The sequence below is a fragment of the Ambystoma mexicanum genome, chromosome 8 (assembly GCF_040938575.1).
Source record: "Ambystoma mexicanum isolate Mex_15411 chromosome 8, UKY_AmexF1_1, whole genome shotgun sequence".
NCBI lineage: Eukaryota > Metazoa > Chordata > Amphibia > Caudata > Ambystomatidae > Ambystoma > Ambystoma mexicanum.
In genome coordinates this window covers 782,731,048-782,752,467 of record NC_090929.1, presented here as the reverse complement: position 1 = coordinate 782,752,467, position 21,420 = coordinate 782,731,048, and the positions used below count along the sequence as shown (strand labels likewise).

The 21,420-nt window shown below is 47.5% G+C and overlaps 1 protein-coding gene across 2 annotated transcripts in view; it reads left to right on the top strand.

Annotated features, from left to right (window-relative positions):
- VPS26A (VPS26 retromer complex component A) overlaps nucleotides 1–21,420 on the top strand; it is a 1,053,575-nt gene that overhangs the window by 216,150 nt on the left and 816,005 nt on the right. For both annotated transcript variants that reach the window (XM_069610610.1, XM_069610609.1), the window contains exon 3: nucleotides 2,375–2,450. In XM_069610610.1, coding sequence (XP_069466711.1) covers nucleotides 2,375–2,450 — 76 coding nt within the window. The remainder of the gene's footprint in view (nucleotides 1–2,374; nucleotides 2,451–21,420) is intronic.

Here is a 21,420-nt window from a genome sequence, read left to right as displayed (position 1 = left end):
GTTTGGAGCACAGAGTTAAACACAGGAAGGACCTTTCCTAAAAGAAACGGCGACAAAAGTTGACCGGAGTCTGTTTTTACAGATAGGTCTTGGGCGCCATATTGGAAAACATGGCTGCCCCGATTTTTAGCTACCAGTGTTCGCAGTCGGGAAAAATCATGGTAGTTTGTTCTAAACCACTGCCACCAGCCATTTCAAGAGGGAAAGGGTAACATTTGACTTTTACATGAGTGTTTAGACTTGGGGGATGCTAAGCAACCCCTCCAGCACTCTATAGGAAGATAGTGTGTGTTGGGTCTGTATATTTTAAAAAGACTAGTAAAGTCAATTTAACTTTACATGCTCTGGGAGACGGTAGTCAGTCCCAGCGAAGGTATTTAAACCTTGGGAAGTCTGAAAGACATCCCTGTGCCACTGCACTGAAGGTGCTGTGTGACAAAAAAGAAAAAGATGATGCCTATGGAGTTGTTTTAAAACTCCATATCCAAAGAACACAAAAGTAAAACACATTGAAAATGAAGAAGTTCAAAGTCCCAAAATATAGCATGTGAGCAATTGCAACAATACAAGAACTTCATAGATAGCCATAGTCTCTCAGTACTGATGGTCTTAGGGACTGATCAGTTTCTCCATAAGAAGGAGCAAACGGGCAAGGGAAGTAAAGCATACAGTATTATTTACCGCCAAAAAGTCAGAGCAGGATTAAAAAGAAAAAACAAAAGAAAAGGTGTCCTGTAGAAGTCTATGGGAGGAAAGCAGCAAATAGAAAATCTTTCCTAACTTTAGGGAAATTTAGGAAGTCCCTGAGGGAATTTAGACAGAGAAAACACAAGGCCTTAAGGTTGGCATTTGAGTTAATTTAGTGATTAGCATAGTGAGGGAGAAACAGCCGCTACATGGTAACCTGGGTGTAAGGACGTTTAGGTTAGGGAGGAGGATCTTGGAGATGAGGGAGGGATGGCACCAATGCCACTACATTTTCAGTAGCAACCCTTGAGCGACCTCTGAGATTCGTAATTATTCTTGTCCATCTTTGACAGTAGGAACCCATTTACTTCCCATCCCTTAAGCTTTATAATATATAGGGATTGCCACCAGGTCTAGTCCTTACATGTAGCCATAGGACCACGCAACAAGGACTGCTGATAATACCCGACTGGTGTATATGCACACCATAAAGATAATGTATATAAAAATAGTTCCACAAATGTTGAATGACACATTTTAATCCTTTCATTATTTTAATTTTTTCAACCAGAATTTTATTTAACATCCGTACAGTACAGTACACATTTACCCGAAAGCACATTTCCTCACACCAATGACACCAGTGTGTTTTAAGTCTACTTAAGAAGCTTATAATCCTTTCATTATTTAAACACGTAGTCTTTGCTACACCACAAAGACAAATACGTACATACATTCAGAACATATATACACAATAATCGTGTACAGATATGATAAACGATGCATGAACACGTACAGGTGCAGCTCTATCACACAACAAATTTGATGCATGATCCAGTGAAAGTTGGTAGATAACAATGTAAAATGCAAGTGATCAAGCTATGGAAATGAAGACTACATGGTCATTTGGGTCTGTCAAAACACATTGTGAAATGAATGTCCTTGTTCAGAGTTTGAAATGTCCTTTGTTGCTGAATCCATATTGAACTGATTTTCCATTGCCCAGGGAAGGTTCGAGTTTAGCTACATTCTTTTATTCTGCTACAGAATTTTCCAACTGAAGAGGCAAACATAGGGCAGGATTATGCTTCTCCTATAACTTTCATGGTCGATTGTAGGGGAACATACTTGTATACATTCTTGTTTCATGTATTGTTTTAGGTTTGTGTTTTTATCATTTATGTATGTGTTTTTATTTATCGGTGTCTGTTCTAATAGCTTTAAGCTTGATTTGGGTATATACGTGTAAGAGTCCATCCTAAGGCCTGTTACTGTTTTTATCTACACAGTCTACTGTGCAGGAAGTCCTAAACATGTTTACCTAATGTAAAAGTATATATTTATTGGTATATCTGTGTAGAGTAAATTCTTGGATCATCTATTGGGGCTAACTGTACTTAAACATCCGCCGTCTCTCCGCCCTTGAGTAAAGCCAAAACTGCTCTTTCATTGGTACCCCATAGAATTATTGTGATCTGTATCCAGTACTTGTCACCGTAGTAGCATCTGAAAACCCACTTTAAAACTAGGTCATAGCTACCTTTATTTGGCAGAAAACTTGAACAGTAGCCACTGTTCCTTTATTCTGCTGTCTTAATACATTATCAATTTTTGCTCATCCACTGCACCTGCAAACTTGCTGAACCATTTCTTTATAACCATCCTCAATTGTTTTTTATTTTTATAGGTGAATCTTGTCTTTAAACAACCAGGGAAGAGACTAGAACACCAAGGAATTAGAATTGAGTTTGTTGGACAGATTGGTAAGTAAACGCAAATGCTGTATTCCTTCAGTAGTGAATGGCTTAATCTCTGCTCCAAAGAACAGAATCATCTCACATTAACAGTCATTTGTGCTAAGTAGGTGATGGTGGTTGTTGGGATGATTTTCGCAATTCACGGTTTCTAGGTTCAGGTTACAGCCACCTTAATCGGTTCACATGGTTTCCTTTTGGGTATGCTTTGCTTTCCAAGAGATTGGGTGGAAGAGTAACCTATGCCCAATTTCCAGGAGGTGAGTAAGGTGGTCAAGAGGTACATTGAATACTTGAAATAAATACACTACAGGATTACCCCCTCTATCCCCCCAATGTATATTTTTTTTAAATCTTTAAAGACTTTATATACCCAAGGCAAAATGGATATATGACTGCAATTACAGGTAAGTAATATTTTGAAAGACTATTCTGTAACTCTGATAGTTTAAAGTCTCCAAAAGTTGTTGGTAGTTCTAGACAGTCTTTTTCAGTGGATGTAGAGGACTTTTAAAAGGGGAAGTATTTTTGTATTTGTTCAGAAGGTGAGAAAAAAATGTTCTGTGAAATTTGATGGGGCGTAAACTTGCTGAAAAGGTCTTTCCTTTGCAAAAAGTATAAACCTGTGCAGTCCGAATGTTGTCGCATTTGAGGATGGCCCTTCCAAAGAGGGGATCTCCAGATGAGGGTAAACATGATAAAGAAACACTGCAGCAGTCAGTGCCGGAGGAAAGAAACTTGAATTCCAGAGACCAGTCCCACTGCATGTGTGTTATCTGGCTCAAAGGGTGGTCTGAAGATAAGGTTTAAAAAAAATAAAAGGTTTCAGCAATGGTGCACTAGTGCAGATGCGAGGGGAGATCCCTGGAAGGATGCATTATACAAGGTTGTCTGTCAACTGTGAAACTGGTCCGAGCCAGCAATACAGGAATTCGGGTTGTGCTTAGCAAAGCTGCTCTGTTCTTATGATGTCCACAGGCACAGGAGCAGGAATCTAATAATGCGGTCGGCATCAGGAGATGGGTGGGCGGATTAGTAAAGATTTCTGCTTGGGAACGCACCGGAAAGGAGCCAGCAACCACAGAGATCTTTGAATTGCAGGTTCGGAGATGCAGTCTGGAACAGGCAGAACAATCCCCCGGACCTTCTGAGATGGAGGAGTTGTAACAAGGACCCTTGCCAGGCGTCCCTGGTTGAGGTAAATCTGGTCCAGCAGTCGGAGGACCACCAGGTCATCTGCAGCAGAGGGGTTGCCACTTCTGGGACAGGTGATTAAGTCACAGATAGGAGCTTCAGGGAGATGGTGCCTCTGGGAAGATGAGGTGATCATCTGTCAGTCTGTCCCAGTCTACCCCTACTAAAAAAACCTACTCTGGACCCCTACACTCCCACAAACTACCGCTACATAACAACGGGACCCTTTCTCTTACATCCTAGGGCTATGTCAATCTGGTTTCCGTCCAAGACCCGGGACGGAAACAGCATTACTGGATTTAAAAATCCAAATGTATAATTTGAGAGACAATGGGAAACTAGCTGTGCTTCTTCTCCTAGACCTCTCCGCTGCCATTCGATCTGGTGGGTCAAAATATTCTATGTGCTCACCTTTCATCAGCAGCTAACTTTCCCACCAGCGCCGCACTCTGGATAAAATCTTTCCTCTGCGACAGAACTATGAAAGTCTTCTCCCCTAAAGCCGATGCACCCCCCCACCCCAGTTACTTGTGGAGTACCACAAGGCTCCTGTATGGGCCCCCACATTGTACAATATCTTCACAAAGCCACTCTTTGACTGCCTGGATGACCTGGGTGTCTAAACCAATTACACAGATGACACTCATGTCCTCATACTCCTCTCAGGAGACCATGACACTGACACAGCCACTCTCAATGCCATCTTCCGAGCCATCCAAGACTGGATGGCGCAACACAGTATTTGATAAGACCGAGCTGCTCATCATCGGCCCCCAATCAAAATCGCCAAACTTATCACCTCTTCAAGTAATTCATCATAGATGGTCACCCAATCAAAGTCTCTAACGAGGTTAAAACGCTCGGCTTTCACCTAGACTCCTCACTCAACCTCAACAAACAAATAAATGCCCCCATCTCAGCCATGGCATATGCATGCAAACTCATTAGGTGCTGCAGAAAATTCCTCTCTCCTGACAACTGCCTCACTCTGGCTAGAGCACTAGTCCTCACGCACCTTGACTACTGCAACGCTGTATGCAGGCACAACGAAAAAAACTATCAGGAAGTTGCAGGTCCTACAAAACAATGCCTTTAGGGCCGCGCTTAACGTCACCGGATCGGCACACATCTCAGCCACTAGACACCAGCAACACTGGCTATCAGTGCAGGAACGCATCATTTTCAAGTCACTTATCCTCACACACAAATGTCTCCACCAGATGGCACCCGCCTACCTGGCCAACAGCTTCATGCTGACACAACGCTCCAGACCCACCTGAGCAACCTATCAGCCCTGCCTCGCCACTCCCAGATTCAAGTTTCAAAAGGCTGGTGGCAGCAGCTTCCCCACGTTTGCCAGCAAACTATGGAACTCTCTTCCTCTCCCACTCGGAGCCCTAGACTCCTTCTGGATCTTCAGGAAACACCTTAAAACGCACCTCTTCAACAAAAGTTTAAGACTCCATGACACCCATCTCATCTAGCTGTACACCAAACACCCTGCACCCCCCCACCCCCGTTATCGAAATTTCTTTGTCACTCTGTCCAATTGTAAAGTATCTTATTTGCTGTCTCTATCTTGTATTTTCTGTGCAACAACTGTTACTCTTATCCACTGTAAGTAAGCACCAGATGCCTCCAGGCTCAGTGCGCTATATAAGTGTAAAAAAATAAATAAATAGGGGAAGAATCCCTGCAGTCCATACCTTCTTGGTGTTTGGAGAGGCAGAGTTTAAGCATCTGATTCTTTGGCGTGCTTGAGAGGCTGGTGCAGATCTGCAGTCTCTTTCCTTGAGACGCAAGTCTTGCTGGTGTGCATGTTTGTGTTCCAGCAGCAATAGGTGAGTAGGAAAGGGATCTTATTTTACCCACACATTCAAACATTTACTGGACAACCAATGGGTGGCCTCCCACTCGGGCATCGCCAAGCATTTGTGGAGAGATTGTATACAAAGCACCAAATTCTCATTCCCTCAAGGGGCATCTGCGCATGCCAGTCAGAACTGGTTCATGCTACAAAGGTCCTCCGCTTGGGAACACATCATACACTCACGCATGAGGGTTTACTTCAGACAAGTGGGTGCTGTCAACTCTGGAGCATTGTTTTTGTGTAGAGATTCTAAATAAAATAGCAGAACCATCCACTGACAGTGTCCATTTACCATAACACCTTTTATTGCTGCAAGCAGAGGTTTGCTCCTTACTAGTGAAAGAAGCCATAGGGCAAGTACTGCAACACCAGATAAACAAGGGAAATTATTTTCTATACTCTCTAGTACCCAAAAAAGACAAAGCCAAAAGACACATTTTTTAGGAGAATTGAACTTTATTGGCATTTTGAATATAACAAGAAGACAGTCCTGGCTACCTCACAGTTTCTAGATTTCGAGGGGATTGTGTCCTCCGACGTATTCCACATCTATGACATTAATGACCACAACTGTGCTGCCTCAAACTTTTTTCGGCGTATGTGTCCTGCGTCGATGACATCGATACGCTGTCCTCGAGAGCCTCTGTCGAGGGTTGACGTCATCGGATGTTATTATATAGACGCATGGCTCCCGTAGCCTCAGTTCCGTTTTGTCCACAAACGTGTTTGCTTCAGAATCTCGGCGCACTCGGTTCTTCTACTTTGTTTGTGAAATGTGTTACTTCGATTGTGAAGATGTCTTCCTCTTCTTCTACCCCAAAGTCGGGCTTCAAAAAGTGTCGGGACTGTGGTTCTAAAATGTCGTTACGGACCCACACAATGTCTGCCTATGGTGCCTCGGAGAGAGCCACGCCACCGACGACTGCGATGAGTGCCAGTCCTTGATGTCGAAGGCCTTGCGGGAGTGGAAGAAGAAGTTGTCTGTAGGTAGGGTTTCCAAACACTGTAAGTCAAAATCTGCGTGGCTTTCGATCGACGATTCGGCGTAAGTCCAGGGCGTCTCGGTCCTGGAGTGGTTCCTGCCATTCCTCTGCCTCTTCTAGGCATTCTCAGAAGCGCCATCACCAGTCGCCTTCCCCTTCCTCGTCTGAGTACTCTGCCAGATGGCGGGTTGCTTGTCCCACCAAGCATTCATCGCCGGCGGAATGGGACGCATTCCAGCAGCATATGATGGCAATTTTCGAATCGCAGGGCACCAGTCTGTCCGTGCCTTCTAGAGAAGCCAGCAAGTAATGCGCTAGAGCCACCGCTCGCACGCCATTGGGTGCGGGCAGTCGGCGCAATAATCGGGAGCCGTCGAGGTCCCGATTGGACAAGGTTGATCACCATAGCCGTGCCAGGTCCAGGTCCCGGTCCTTGACGCTGTTGAGACCGTCGGGGCCTGTCAGGCCTTCTAAGAAGGCATCAACGCCATCAGCGCCATGTCCGTCGAGGGACTCTCTCGGGGCTCCCGTCTCGAAGCTGTTGTTGAAGTAGTCGGCGCCCCGGTCGACGCCTGTTCCATCGGCGCCCTCGACGCCTTTTGAGGACATTTTGCCGAAGGTACCCCGTAGGACAGTCGAAACTCCGAGGAAGGCTCTGTCTAAATCAGTGAGGCCTATTTTTGAGCCTTATTCTGTTCCCTCATCCAGAGTGGATTTGTTCCAACCTTTTGGATTACATTTCAGAGGTGGAAGAAGGGTCGGATGAGGAGATGGTGCCTACTGAGGTTCCTGATGACCTGTTGTCTGGTCACAGCCAGATGGAAGATCTGCATCAGTCCTTACATGACGCCAGTGGTCTGGGCACCTCTCCGGAGGTTGAGTTTGGCAGGCCTGAGCCTGGTACACATGCTGAGTCCTCGTACAGGCGTCTCATGTCGAGGGTGTCTGAGTACTTGGGGTGGTCTGCTCCACCTGTGGATTTTCTGCAGGATGATCTGACTGACATCCTGGACCAAGGTCCGCCTACTGACCCGGTGTTGCCATTTCATATGGCCTTACAGAGAAGGGTGGCGGTGGCTTGGACTGCTCCGGAGAGTCTCCCGACAGTGAGTAAGTCGCTAACGAAAAAATACAGTCCAGCCAATGGTGACCCCTGCTACTTGTCATTGCACCCTACTCCGGAGAGTTTGGTGGTGCAGGTGGCTACGGCCCCAGCGAAGCAGGCGGCGTACCCTACCATCCCTCCTGATAGGGACGACAAGTGCTTCGATGGTTGGGCGAAGAAAGTATTTTCTGCTGGGGGTATGGCTTTAAAGGCAGCCAACTCCGTATGTGCCTTAGCAAGATTCACTCACACTCTGTGGAATTGTGTATCTTTGGCGGCTGAACATATTCCCGAAGGGGAGGAACGGGATGGCTTCCTAGCCCTCGTGCAAGATGGCAAGGATGCCATGTGTGAATCCGTTCAATCGGGTCTGGACGTGGCAGACTGTGTCAGCCGGTCCATGGCGGAGAGCACCGTGATGCGCAGGCTTGCGTGGTTGCGGAAGTCGTGGTTTGCTCCTGATGTACAATCCCGGCTTCTCAACATGCCCTTTGATGGTGTCCATCTTTTTGACAGCAAGGCTGACGAGAGCCTTGAGAGGTGGCAGACCTCCAAAGCTGCAGCGAAGTTGTTGAGCGCTGCAGTACGGCAACCTCTGCCCTTTCATCCTAGGGGACAGCAATGGAGGGGAGGTTCCTTTCGATACTACTCTTCCTTTGGTAGATCGAGAGGAGCTGCCAGTCAAAGGGGCCAAAGTAGGAGTACCAGAGGTGGAAAGCAAGGTACTCGAGGTGCCAAAGCCGCTCGGGCAGTTGCCTCCTTACCCTCAGGCACTGCCGCAGCAGCTTCCGCTCAGTCATGAGGCCATGTCCCATGGTTCGCGGGTTGGGGGGAAGGCTGGCGAAGCATCTTGTAGAATGGTGTGCCATTACTTCAGATGTGTGGGTTCTGGAGATCATAGCCCACGGCTACTGTCTTGCTTTCCAGCAGAGGCCTCACGACAATCCACTGGGGAAGCTCTCTTTGAAGAGTCCGGATTCGCTTCTTGCGCAGGAAATCCTGTCCCTGCTGGAGAAAGGTGCCATAGAACTGGTGCCTGTAGAGGAGAGGAACAGGGGATGGTATTCCCCATATTTTTTGATCCCGAAAAAAGACGAGGGATTGAGACCCATCATGGACTTGCGTGATTTGAACAAGCTCCTCAGGAAGGACAAGTTCAAGATGGTTACTCTTTCTCAAGTCCTCCAGGCCCTTCAACCTCAGGATTGGTTGGTGTCTCTCGACCTCAAGGATGCTTACTTTCATGTGCCGATTCATCCCAAGCACAGGAAGTACCCGAGGTTCGCAGTTGGCGACTCGCATTTTCAGTTTCGGCTCCTGCCGTTCGGATTGACCTCCGCCCGAGGGTCTTCACCAAGCTGATGGTGGTGGTGGCAGCATATCTTAGGAAAGGGGGGGGATTCACATCTACCCCTACCTGGACGATTGGTTGATCAGGGCTTGCTCTCCTGAGCAAGCCCTGGATCATCTGTCTGTCACCTGCCACTCCCTGCACAAGCTGGGCTTTTCCCTCAACGTAGAGAAGTCTCATTTGACACCTACCCAGCGGCTCCAGTACATCGGAGCAGTGCTCGACACATCAATGGGGCAGTGTTTGCCTCTCCAGGTGAGGGCTCATCACATTCTGCAGATGGTGGACAAGTTTCAACATGCCCAGAGTCTCCCGGCATTCGAGTTCCTGAGGTTGCTCGGCCTCATGGCATCCTGCATTCTACTGGTTCCAGAGGCCAGGCTGTGGATGAGATCTCTGCAGTGGGCTCTCAAGATGCAATGGTCACAGTACTCCGGCAGGATGTCGGATCCCGTTCAGGTGCCGCCCTCGTTCGCCCAGGATCTTCTGTGGTGGGCTGTCGAAGGCAATCTGATGAGGGGAGCACCATTTTGGCTACCCTGGCCGGAGGTGACGATCATGACAGACGCATCCCTCGCGGGATGGGGAGCTCATGCCAACAAGTTGACAGTCAGCAGTCGTTGGTCTCCGTTGGAGTCCAGACTCCACATCAATCTGTTAAAGCGGAGGGCCGTCAGGCTAGCCCTGAAGGCTTTTCTGCCGTCTGTGCGGGGGAAGAATGTCCTCCTTATGACAGACAATACAGTGGCCATGCACCACCTCAACAAAAAGGGGGGGCAGGGTCTGTCCCACTGTGCAGAGAGGCCATGCAGCTCTTGTTCTGGGCCATCCAGCACGGAATTTCGCTCTCGGCAATTCATCTGGCCGGAGACGAAAACGCGGCGATGAACACTCTGAGCAGGCAGAGCACGGTCTCTCACGAGTGGGAGCTGGCTCAGGAAGTTATTTTGGAGATCTTCGCCCTTTGGGGGACCCCACAAGTGGTTCTCTTCACCACCAGTGTCAACCGGAAATGTGAAATATTCTGCTCGCGGGAATTTCCTCCAAGAGGAGCCTTAGGGGACGTGTTCGTTGTGGAGTGGTCCCTCCCACTGCTGTGCGTGTTTCCTCCAGTCCCTGTCATTCCGCAAGTGTTGCAGAGGTTATGGTGGTTCAGTTCCCGAATGATCCTCATTGCTCCGGCATGGGCCAGGAGAGCGTGGTACCAGGACCTTCTTGACATGTCCATCTGCCCTCCACTCCGTCTTCCCTATTGAGACGATCTGCTCTCACCGGAGGGGGGGTCGGATTCTCCATCCAGAGGTCAAGTCTCTCACCCTTCATGCTTGGTATCTGAAAGGTTGCAGTATAAGGATTGGGACCCCCCTGAAGACGTGATGGAGGTGTTGCTTTCGGCCAGAAGGCCCGCAACAAAGTCCCTGTACCGTTACAGTTGGAGAAAGTTCTGCGACTGATGCAGGGGCCTGCAAGTGGGTACCATTAAGGGTTACCTGGCGGCGCTGTCAATATTTAAGCACTCGTCTGAGGAGTGTTCTTATTTTAAGATTCCTTTGATTTCTCAGTTTCTAAAAGGGCGAACTAATGTGTTTCCACCGTCACCTTTCCAGGTGTCAGGATGGGTTTTAAACTTAGTTTTAAAGTTCCTAATGCGAGTTCCGTTTGAGCCCTTACTTGTCTGTTGAGACTTTTGTCTTTTAAGACTGTATTTTTAGTTGCGGTTACTTCCGCTCGCAGAGTGCGTGAATTGCAGGCACTTTACGGCAAGCCACCTTTCACGGTGTTCCATAAGGACAGGGTTGTCCTTAGGGTTCGTCCTTCTTTTCTTCCGAAAGTTGTGTCGGAATTTCATTTAAGCCAGAAGGTAATTCTTCAGGCATTTTACCCTCCTCCGCATCCGGGTAAGGAAGAAGAGAGGCTCCATTGGTTGGATCCTAGGAGTGCTTTAAGTTTCTATATCTCATGTATGTCCCGGGTCAGAGTGGACGATCAGCTCTTTGTTGGATACGCTGGAAGGTGTTTAGGTCAAGCTGTTTCCAAGCAGACCTTGTCCAGGTGGATCATTTTGACGATCTCTGAATGTTACCGTTTGGCGGGTAAGGACCCTCGGTAGGCTTACAGGCTCATTCTACTAGGGGTGTGGCTGCCTCCACTGCTCTGCAGAGGGGTGTTCCCATTCGTAATATCTGTGAAGCAGCGACATGGGCCTCTGTCCATACTTTTGTGAGACACTATTCCCTGGACTCCATCCATGAGCAAGGCAGTCCTCTATTCAGCAATTTGATTGGGCATTCTAAAATTCTAAATTCTTTTTCCCACCTCCAGACGTTGGTACTGCTTTGGGAGTCTGCCATAAATGTGGAATACGTCGGAGGACACAATCCCCTCGAAGAACAAGTTATTTACTTACCTGGTAATGTTCTTTTGATGGGATGTTCCACCGACGTATTCCTCATCGAACCTTTCCAGCCTGCCCCTCTACAGAATTTCTTATGCGATTGCAGCTTCCGTTTCTGCAAGGCTTTCTGTAGTCCTACTGGCAGAAGATTGCTGTCACACGTCCTGGGAAAAAACTACAACTGAGGCTACGGGCGCCGTGTGTCCTATATATAACATCTGGTGACGTTGACACTCGACCGAGGCCCTCAAGGACAGCTTAGCGACGTCATTGACGCAGGACGCCTACGCCGAAAAAAGTTTCCGAGGCAGCACAGCTGTGGTCATTACTGTCATAGATGTGGAATACGTCGGAGGAACATCCCATCAAAAGAACATTACCAAGTAAGAAAGTAACTTGTTCTTTGAGAATCCTGTGTATAAATTGATTCCCATGCTAATTGCAGTGTTTGCAGGTGAAGTTTTTATTACAGTGTAGATAGTCTTGTGGTGGTCAGCCGACGCGTGTTTCGACCCTGTGGGGTCTTTATCAAGTCAAAGTAAAGGTTGTCAGAGCGTGGGGTTGTTGCCCCTGGTCGATCCCCTTTGGGGTTGGAGTCTATCAGGACAGCTCTGCCGGTACTGTATCAACAGCCTAGGCAAGCCAAGACCCAATCCTGGAATACAACAAGAACACTCCAACCCCAAAGGGGATCGACCCAGGGGCAACAACCCCACCCTCTGACAACCTTTACTTGGCTCCTATCCAAGGTCCATTGAGAACTCAGGAGTTTGTCCTGGCATGGGTGTTTGAAGCCTTCTCTTATCCAGAATCTCCTTTGTGCCAAAACGAAGAGGACCCAATGGGAGATCTGCTTGCATACAGGCATGCCAGACGTGGACCAGTCATTCCCAGCACACCAGCGTCTCAGGCACCCAGGATGTGTATTGGAACTAGACAGTCCGGCCCACATCATGGAGGCACACATGCAAGGCATGCAGAAGCCCACAAAAGCTTGGCGTTTTGTGGGAAAATGCATGACCAAATAAGGACTGACCCAGGTCTGCTCGACCGGGGGAAGGCAAAGGGACAAGATGGCCAAAGGACAGGACAAAGAACCTCGTGGCATGGCCATTTGGAGCCAGGCCATCTTCCTGTGCCAGCCCCAGTAAACCCGGTTTGCATGGCAAGAAAGTGTTAGACATATGCGAATAGATAAGCTGTCACCAGCCCTGTCCAAGGCACATCTGCACTTGTACCAAAAAATCCTTTCAGGGATTCTAGGGCCTTTGTAAACGAAAGTACGACCCCAGCGCACTGTAAGGTACATTGTGCACTGGTAACATGTTGCAGAAAAGTTGCAACATTGGAAAGGACTAAGGGAGACAAAGTCTCCCAGTACTGACTGTCTTAATGTCCGTTTCACCATAACAAAGTGAGCGAAACCCCAGCAGAGTGCAGCAGAAGGCTGTGCTTCACTGGCAAACATCAGGCTAGGCTTGTCGGAAAACAGCAAAAAGTTGGAGGGGTACGCAGCTGGATGGAAAATTACACATAAATGGAAATCTTTCCTAACTGGCAGCATCTAGCTGCCACCAACATCACCCTTACTATGTGTCCATCCTCCCCCTCTTCTGCCCCCATTGTTACCCCAAAGAGGAGCTGTTCCCTGTTGATCATGTATACTGTTTAATCCATGACAGGACCTCCCTTCAGTATGTTTGACCCCTTCTACAGCCTCACCACATATGGCCATAGTCCCCTTCGGACCCCTCACATTTCCAACAGGGCGGGTCGTATCCCTTACACATCTTTGCAAGCACAGCTGGTGGGTAGTACCACCTGTGTAGGACATTTACAGCTTGGTGTCTATACTGCAAGGACGCTGTTGACTTTACCACTTTTCTACACGTCGGTGTCCACAGAGCATCGTCTATTTCTCTTCCTAGGTCACGTTTCCATTTTTCCCTGACCGGGAGTGGGTCCCTGGATTCCGCCAGCAGTATCCCCTTATATAACCAAGCTATGAGTCCTCTGGAACCTGACCCTGTGAGCAGGAGTGTCTTGAAAGCCATCAGTCCCCTCTGTAGGTTGACCCCCCATCTAGCCTCCGATAGGACTCCCTTTAGTTGTAAATAGCGGAATATAGACAGGGTGCCTATCTGCAAGCAGTCTGTTAGCCTCCCTATTTTGATTAACTCCCCTTCTTTTTTTTTTTTTTTGGTAAGTATTTTTATTAATTTTCAACATATCCATGCATATTAGACGGTAATATAAAACAGTTGATTTTTCAACATTTTAAAATCCCACATTCCAAACCCCAACAGTTCATCCATCTTCTAATACGTATCGGCGTTAAACAATCATAGTTAGTTCAACACGTTAAATCCATTATACGTCTTCAGTTGATTAATAGGGGTGATAGGGAAAAGAGAGGAAGGAAGGAAAGGATAAAAGAAAAAAAAAGGGGGAACTTGAGACTTGAGTTCATTGGGTCAGCATCACCTATAAGCGTTCATAAACATAAGTTCATTAGATCAATATTACGTAATATAAGTTCATAAACATGACTTCATAAGAACAGTATCTCAAATTGAGAGTTCATTAGCATGAGTTTATCAGGTCAGCATAACCTATTAAGAGTTCATAAAGTGTTTCATAAATTGCGGTTGGAAGAACATGTGTTCTCTGTCAGAAATATATTCCAGGAAGGGCCGCCAGGTCTTCCGGAACTTCGAGAGCTTTCCTTCTAATATGGCTGTAAGTTTTTCCAGGCCTAACAGTTCCCATATTTTTATCCACCAATAAGCTATCTGTGGGCCTTCTACCGTTTTCCAGAACCGAGCTCTGGTGATACGGGCAGCAATGAGTAGGTGTGAGATCAGGACTACTTTGTGCCCTGACATGGGGAGAGACCCATCTTCTGCTATATCTCCCAGTAAGGGCACTGTCGGGTCCATAGGAAGCAGAAATCCCGTGACTTCTCTGATTTTTGATCTCACTTCTAACCAATATGTTTGAATAATCGGGCAGTGCCACCACATGTGCGCCATATCTCCACGTTCCCCACAACCGTGCCAACACGTATCTGGGTGCTCTGGATTGAGTGAATGGAGTCTACTTGGGGGGGAATACCACCTAAAACAAACTTTGATGGCGTTTTCTTTTACCAATGTACAACGGGAGCTGGTCTGAATTCTATGCCAGACCCGTTGCCAAGATACGTCCGATATCTCCATCCCCAATTCCCGTTCCCAAGCAATCATAAGGGAGTTTCTCCTCTACTGAGGCTTTCTCTAATATCCGGTAGCATAAGGATATTCTATGTAATGATTGGCCCTTAAGGAGCTTAAGTTCTATGCCCAAAGGAGCCCTCCCTGCGGCTTGACGGGTATTCCTATTAGTTGGCCAATGCTGCAATTGTATGTAATGAAAGCGTTTTGTCTCTGGGAGTCTAAATTTTTCTTTACATTCTTGGAAAGTTAGAGGTTCCTGATTGACATATAAGTCTCTCAATCTTAAGGGTTTGTCCTGACTCCAAATTCGGAATGCTTTGCCCATAAGCCCAGGGGTGAACGCCGGGTTCTGTGTAATGGGGGACAGTGGGCCCAGCTCTAGTGGGATACCTCTCTGTGAGCGCGCTTTATCCCAACTCAGAAGCATAGTCCGAGTGGTTGATAATATTCCCTCTCCGTGATTACGAGCTTCTTTTGGGGGAAATGGAAAGTGAGCCAGAGGGAACGGAGCTACAACTTGTTCAATCCCCAACCATCTGGGAGGATCCGGCAATTAACTCCCCTTCTTAACCACATCTGGCCCGCCCTGCTCAGCCCAGCCTCATACCACGTTAGGAATGACAAAGTTTCTTCTATTCCATCTCGTAATGGTGGTGCCCAAATGCAACTCAGAGGGGATGGCCATGTAGACAACCACCTATTCTCCCCCCGTCCCTCCAAAGAGCCCATAAAACCTCCAGGATTGTGTGGGTCAGCACCCTCCTCGGGGAATACGAGATCGGGGGACCCACAGCCATTCTCTGAGGGGGACTGGCGATAGAACTGCATTATCCAGTGGCACCGATTGCTTTTTGGAGGCCGGGTCTAGATTGTCCACCAGCACCCTGTCAGGAAACGTGCTGCCCGTGTGGAGGAACGTTCTGATGCTCGTATCAAAAGGGAGGTCGGAAGTATGCCAAAGACCGGTATCACTGTTGTTCCTCAGCACTGTACCCCTAAATGGCTCACAACATCAAGGCTGATTGGCATGCAATCACGTGTGTTCGTAACGGGGCAGTCCAGGCTGATTGAGCATTGGAGGTTGCTATGGAAATTGGCTTCCTCGCAACGTCTACGTAACACTCAGCACGCCTCTCTCCTGTCACATGACCTCACTCTCCAATAAGACTGCACCTATTCTGTAACTCTGTGCTTCTGATTGCGTTCATGGAAGTACGTCTTGTTTTTGCTCTATTCGTCTGGATTCCTGCGTTGCCGACCTGTTTCTCATCTGGTACTGCTTTTGGTTTGCCCTTTATCCCGTTGATTCCACGTTGCCGTCCTCTGTCACGAAACCCGGACTGCCTTGCACCCCGGACTGCTATTCTTGCCTCGGAACACATTCTGACCCGGTTTGCATTACAGATCTTTCGCCTGGATTCTGCTTCTGTCCCCGTTTTTGCCTGCTCGTTGACTACCCGGATTCCTGTTTGTTGGATTGATTCTTAGATCTTACTTCATTGACTTGGTATTTGGATTTTCCTGTCCTCTTGGTAGCGCTTGCTTCATTCTGCAGGTTTACACACATGGACTAGAGACTGCCAGCAGTGTGTTGTACACCTGTCTTAGGCGTCCTTGTGCCGTCAGGCTCGGTGGTCCCTCCTGGGACTAGAGACTGGATCACCTTAGTAATAGGCATCCGGGTGCTGTTGGGGTAGCCTCTGTTTGCTTGCTACCAACAGCTGGACATTCCTAGGATCATTCTCCTTCTATTATCTGCCTTTTTGGTACGTCTTGACCATATTTTCCTTATTTCCTATCCTTCTGTTTGTGGGGGTCAGAGTTTCTGATATTTCCTGCTTTCCCTGCACGGATGCTGGCATGCAGTATTTGACTTGTCCTGCTGGGTCCAGTGTACACAGAGCCTCAGTAAGTTTTTACTGCTGCTTTGATTTAGTTACTGGTTTAGTTTATGTGAGTTATTAAATTGAGTTGTTTCCATATTACAGCCTTCGGCCTGCGGCTGGTATTCCATCTTCAACCCATCGCTTTCGGTCTGCGTCTAGTGTTTCATCACAGGACCACAACCTTCGGCCTGCGCCTGGTGTCCCAACTTCCTGCTAATTGACTCCTCTGCATGTTTTATGTTTTATCACCCAGAGGGGTACATTGGTCAGAATAACTAGTCTACTACTCTACGAGATCAACTGACCAAGAGCGGGCACACTCACAGTTGAGCCGCTTTATAGTATGTGGGGAGATCTGGGAAGCCCACTCCTCCTTCCTCCTTAGGCAGGATCAGTGTTTTGTATGCTATTCTGTGTTTGGTCCCTGCCCACAGGAATTTTAGCAGGTGTGTTCTTAACTCTTCAAAGAAGGCCCTCGGGACCACCACCGGGAGCATCTGAAATATGAACAGGAATTTAGGCAATACGACCATTTTTATGCAATTCCGACACGCAATCCAGGAAAGCCCCAGCCTGCCCCATCGTTCTAGGTCTTTGCGCACCGTTGTCCACAGTGACCGGTAGTTCCCCACGTACAGGTCACTGAATTGTTTACATCCCTCCACTCCTAGATATGGAAAGTGGTCATCTTTTATCTGGAATGGGAGTCCCCTCATATACTCTATCTCTGTTCCCGACAGTCCCCCCGCCAGCATAGCCACTGATTTGTCAAAGTTAACCATGCATCCCGATGCTCTTCCATACTGCTTCAGGCTGTCCATAATGGGGGGTACCGAGTTTAGCGGGCCTGCAATGTGTAGCAGGGCGTCATCCACAAAGAGACTCATCTTGTAAGTTAGTTCGCAAACCGCCACTCCTTTAATCCCTTTATTACTGCGCACTTCTCTGGCCCATGGCTCCATCACCAGCGTATAGAGCAGCAGTGAAATTGGACTTCCCTGTCACGTTCCTCGTTGCAGCTTTAACGACTGTGAGACATTCCATTAGCCACCACCTTGGCTGTCTGCTTCGAGTAGAGGGCCGCGACCCATTGGCTCCATCTCCCACCTAGGCCTATCGCTGAGAGGACTTCCCTCATAAAGGCCCAGTTTACCCTGTTGAATTCCTTATAAATATGGCGCCTTCCCTTGCCACCTCTGGTGAGTTTAGGATGTGAAGCGTCTTCTGCATATTATCAGCTCCCTGCCTATGCAATATAAATCCTGCTTGATCTGCATGTACCAGTCCCGGGAGGTGGCCTTCTAGGCGGGATGCCAGCACCCTGGTGAATATCTTGGCATCCACGTTTAGTAGTGAGATGGGCCTATAGGAGGCACAGCAGGATGGTTCCTTGGCTGGCTTTGGGATCACTGTAATCAACGCTTTGAGGAATGTTGGCAGGATCGATCCTTCCCCCGTTATGGAGTTAGTTTGGCCAGCGGTGCTGCCTGCAGATCTTGATACTTCTTATAAAAGTCTGCTGTAAACCCATCCTCCCCTGGGGCTTTCCCAGCCTTTAACCTGCGGATAGCCAACAGTACCTGCTTCTTCGTCACTTCCCTGTCCAATGCTTCCTGTATCTCTGTTGCCAGGTTAGGAAGCTGTATACCCTCCAAATAGCTGCGGATTTCCTCCCGCCCTACCTCCTCCGGGTCGGAGTATATAACCCCTTATAATTTTCTGCAAATTGGGATGTAATCTCCTCCCCCTTCTCTGCCATGGTCCTGTTTGCTTTCCATATCGCCACAATCCTCCTTCCCATCCTGTCATCTCTCATCCTGTTTGCCAGGAAGGGCCCTGCCGCGTCCCCCTGCTCATAATATAAAAGACAAATTTTAGATTGAAGACCTGCAAACAAGTATAATAAAAAGAAACCTTTCCACTTCAAGGATCTCCCTTTTGGGAATGCCTCTGTACCGCATTTGTTAACCAAAGTGCCCGCCATAGTGGCGACAACTGGCTAATAACCGGGGAAATTGAACTACCGTGCAAAACAAATGCAAAGGGGACTGTACACCTCTTGCACCCATTGAGCTTCTTAGTCAATGAGAAAAAATGGTATCCAGGCATTGCTTCGAATACATAGTTTCTAATGCCAAAGATTCGGAAAAATAATGCTTTGAAAAATGCATTTCTTTTATGTAAAGTTTTTTTTTTTTTTTACTGTAATGGGTTTTAAGGGGTAAAAAAACGGGTTGGAGGGACCCCCCCATCATTAATTCTTTTTTTTTAATGCATTTTTTTTCAAAACTTTGGCATTGGAAACTTTGGCCTTCGATACAATCACTAAGAACTGTAAAAATCAAGACCATCTCCAAGTCAAAACAAAAAATGTCTAGCAGCAACCCTGGACACAAGTGTCGCAATGGTATTCACGAATGGGTGTGGGCCACACTGGAGTAAATCCCAAGTTACTCTGTCGGCTGTTAGATAAGTCTGAAAAGTAATGAAAATTATTAGGCACAATGGCATCTTGCATTTACAGAACCCCCATGCAAGACTCAATATGTGTCCATTACTACAGTGGCTAGCATCTCAGAGGGCACTGTTAGGTAAGAATTGGTGTAGTCACACGGTGTGAGACTACATAACACTTATCTGCTTGGTATTAGGTAACGCACTGTTAGGGAGAATTCTCAGAAATGTGTTAATTCCTCTCTACCTTAGAGACCCCCAGCACTTTTGCTGGAATCTAGGACTTTTTAATTTTTAACCCGGAGAGAGTGAGACCTTTTTCCCACTCTCATGTATTTTTCTGTGATTTGAACTCTGTGATTCTTTAGATTTTTGGAGTCTGACAAACTCCATAGGCATCTTTTTACATTTGGCACACAGCACCTTCAGTGCAGTGGCACAGGGAAGTCTTTCAGATTTCCCAAAGGTTTAAATAGCTTTCTCTTGGATAACTACTGTTTCCAAGAGCAGTAAAGTGAAATTGACTTTACTTACATTTGTAAGTTTCTAGACCGAGCACACACTATTTTACAATAGGGTGCTGGAGGGGTTACTTAGTATCTCATTTGTCTAGTTTCTCATGTAACATTTTTATGTTACCCTTTCTACAATTAATGGCTGGTGGCAGTGGTTTACTTTTAACTACTGTTGTGTGTTCTTACCGCGGGCTGCATTCGCAGCTGCTGTTCCGCACCCATGGGTGCCATTTTTGTAAAAATGGCTCTGGTCTCCTTATTTCACCATTTCTTGCTGGAACGGTCCTTTTTAAGATTTACTCTGTGCGCCAAACCAGGTTTGGTCCCTTTATTCATTTTGTTTTTGGTGGGATTCACGAGTGAAGCCCGCTTCTGGCTCCAGTATGTCTGGAAGGGGCAGGAAGCGAGAGAGGTGCCCGGAACTCCCTGTGCTTAGTCTCCTAGGAAACAGGAATGCACTCTTAGGTGATTGGCCGGCTGGCTGTCCGGCAAGGACAGCCACCCTGCTGGGTGACTACCAGCTAGGCTGGAATGAATGGGAGCAAGCTGCATAAAAGGCGAGGCTTTTTGGCTTGGAAGGCAGAGTGGATTACTGGATGAAGGAATCCTAAAAGAACTTGAAGACACCTGCTGCAACTCCTGGACCGTTGGTTTGCCCGGTGAAAACCCCGCTGCTGTGCTGAAACTCCTTTGATATCGACAGAGAAGCTCCTGCAAGGACGACTTCTCCCTTTGAGTTGGTGGGAAAAATCAACTCCAAATTAAGCCACTTGGACATCCTCTCAGAGCTGGTTGAATTTCCACAGAGTTGCTGCTGGAAACCGAATAGCCAGTGAGAGGAACACCAGTTCTTGTGCGTTGCTTTTAAGCAGACCAAGAGCTCCAGGAAGATCCTCTGGACTCCCAGGAAGCAGGACTGACCGAGCCTGCAGGGGCTTCTCTGTCGATACGAATTTGGAGTTTCAGCACAGCAGCAGGGCTTCACCGGGCAAACCAACGGTCCAGGAGTTGCAGCAAGCGTCCACTTCAAGTTCTTCTTCCATTCCTTCGTCCAGTGGTCGACTCTGCCTTCCAAGCCAAAAGCCTCGGCTTTTATTCAGTTCTCTCCCATTCATTCCAGCCCAGCTGTCAGTCACCCAGCAGGGTGGCTGTCCTTGCCTGACAGTCAGCCGGCCAATCACTACAGAGTGCATTTGGGTCTCCTAGGAGACTAAGCACTGGGAGTTTCGGGCACCTCCCTCACTTCCTGCTCACCCCAGACACCCTGGAGCCAGAGGCGGGCTTAACTCGTGAATCCCTCAAAGGCAAAGCGAACAATGGGACCAAACCTGGTCGCTCAAAGTAAGTCTCAAGAAGGACCTTTCCACAAAGAAATGGCAAAAAAAAGACCAGGGCCATTTTGACAAAAATGGAACCTTTGGGTGCTTTACTGCAGCTGTGAACGCAGCCCGTGGTAATTGCACACCACGGTAGTTAAAACGAAACCACTGCCACCAGCCATTCAGTGAGGAAAGGGTAACATAAAAATGTTTACATGAGAAGCTAGACAAAGGGGATACTAGGTAACCCCTCCAGCACCCTATTGTAAAATAGTATGTGCTGGGACTAGAAAGTTACAAATGCAAGTAAAGTCAATTTCACTTTGCTGTTCTGGGAAACAGTAGTTTATCCCAGAGAAGGTATTTAAACCTTTGGGAAATCTGAAAGACTTCCCTGTACCACTGCACTGAAGGTGCTGTGTAAAACAATGTAAAAGATGCCTATGGAGTTTGTCAGGCTCTATAACCAAAAGAAACACAAAGTTCAGAAATCACATCAAAATACACGAGAGAGTGGGAAAAATTGTCTCTCTCTTCAGGTTTAAAAAAAATCAAGTCCTCAAAATCCAGCAAAGTTGCTGGGGTGTCTTAAGGTAGAAGGAATTAGCACATTTGTGAGAATTCTCCCAAACACCCAGGAACAGTGAGATCTGCAGAGCTGCACAGGAACAGAAGTCATCTGCTGCACTTTT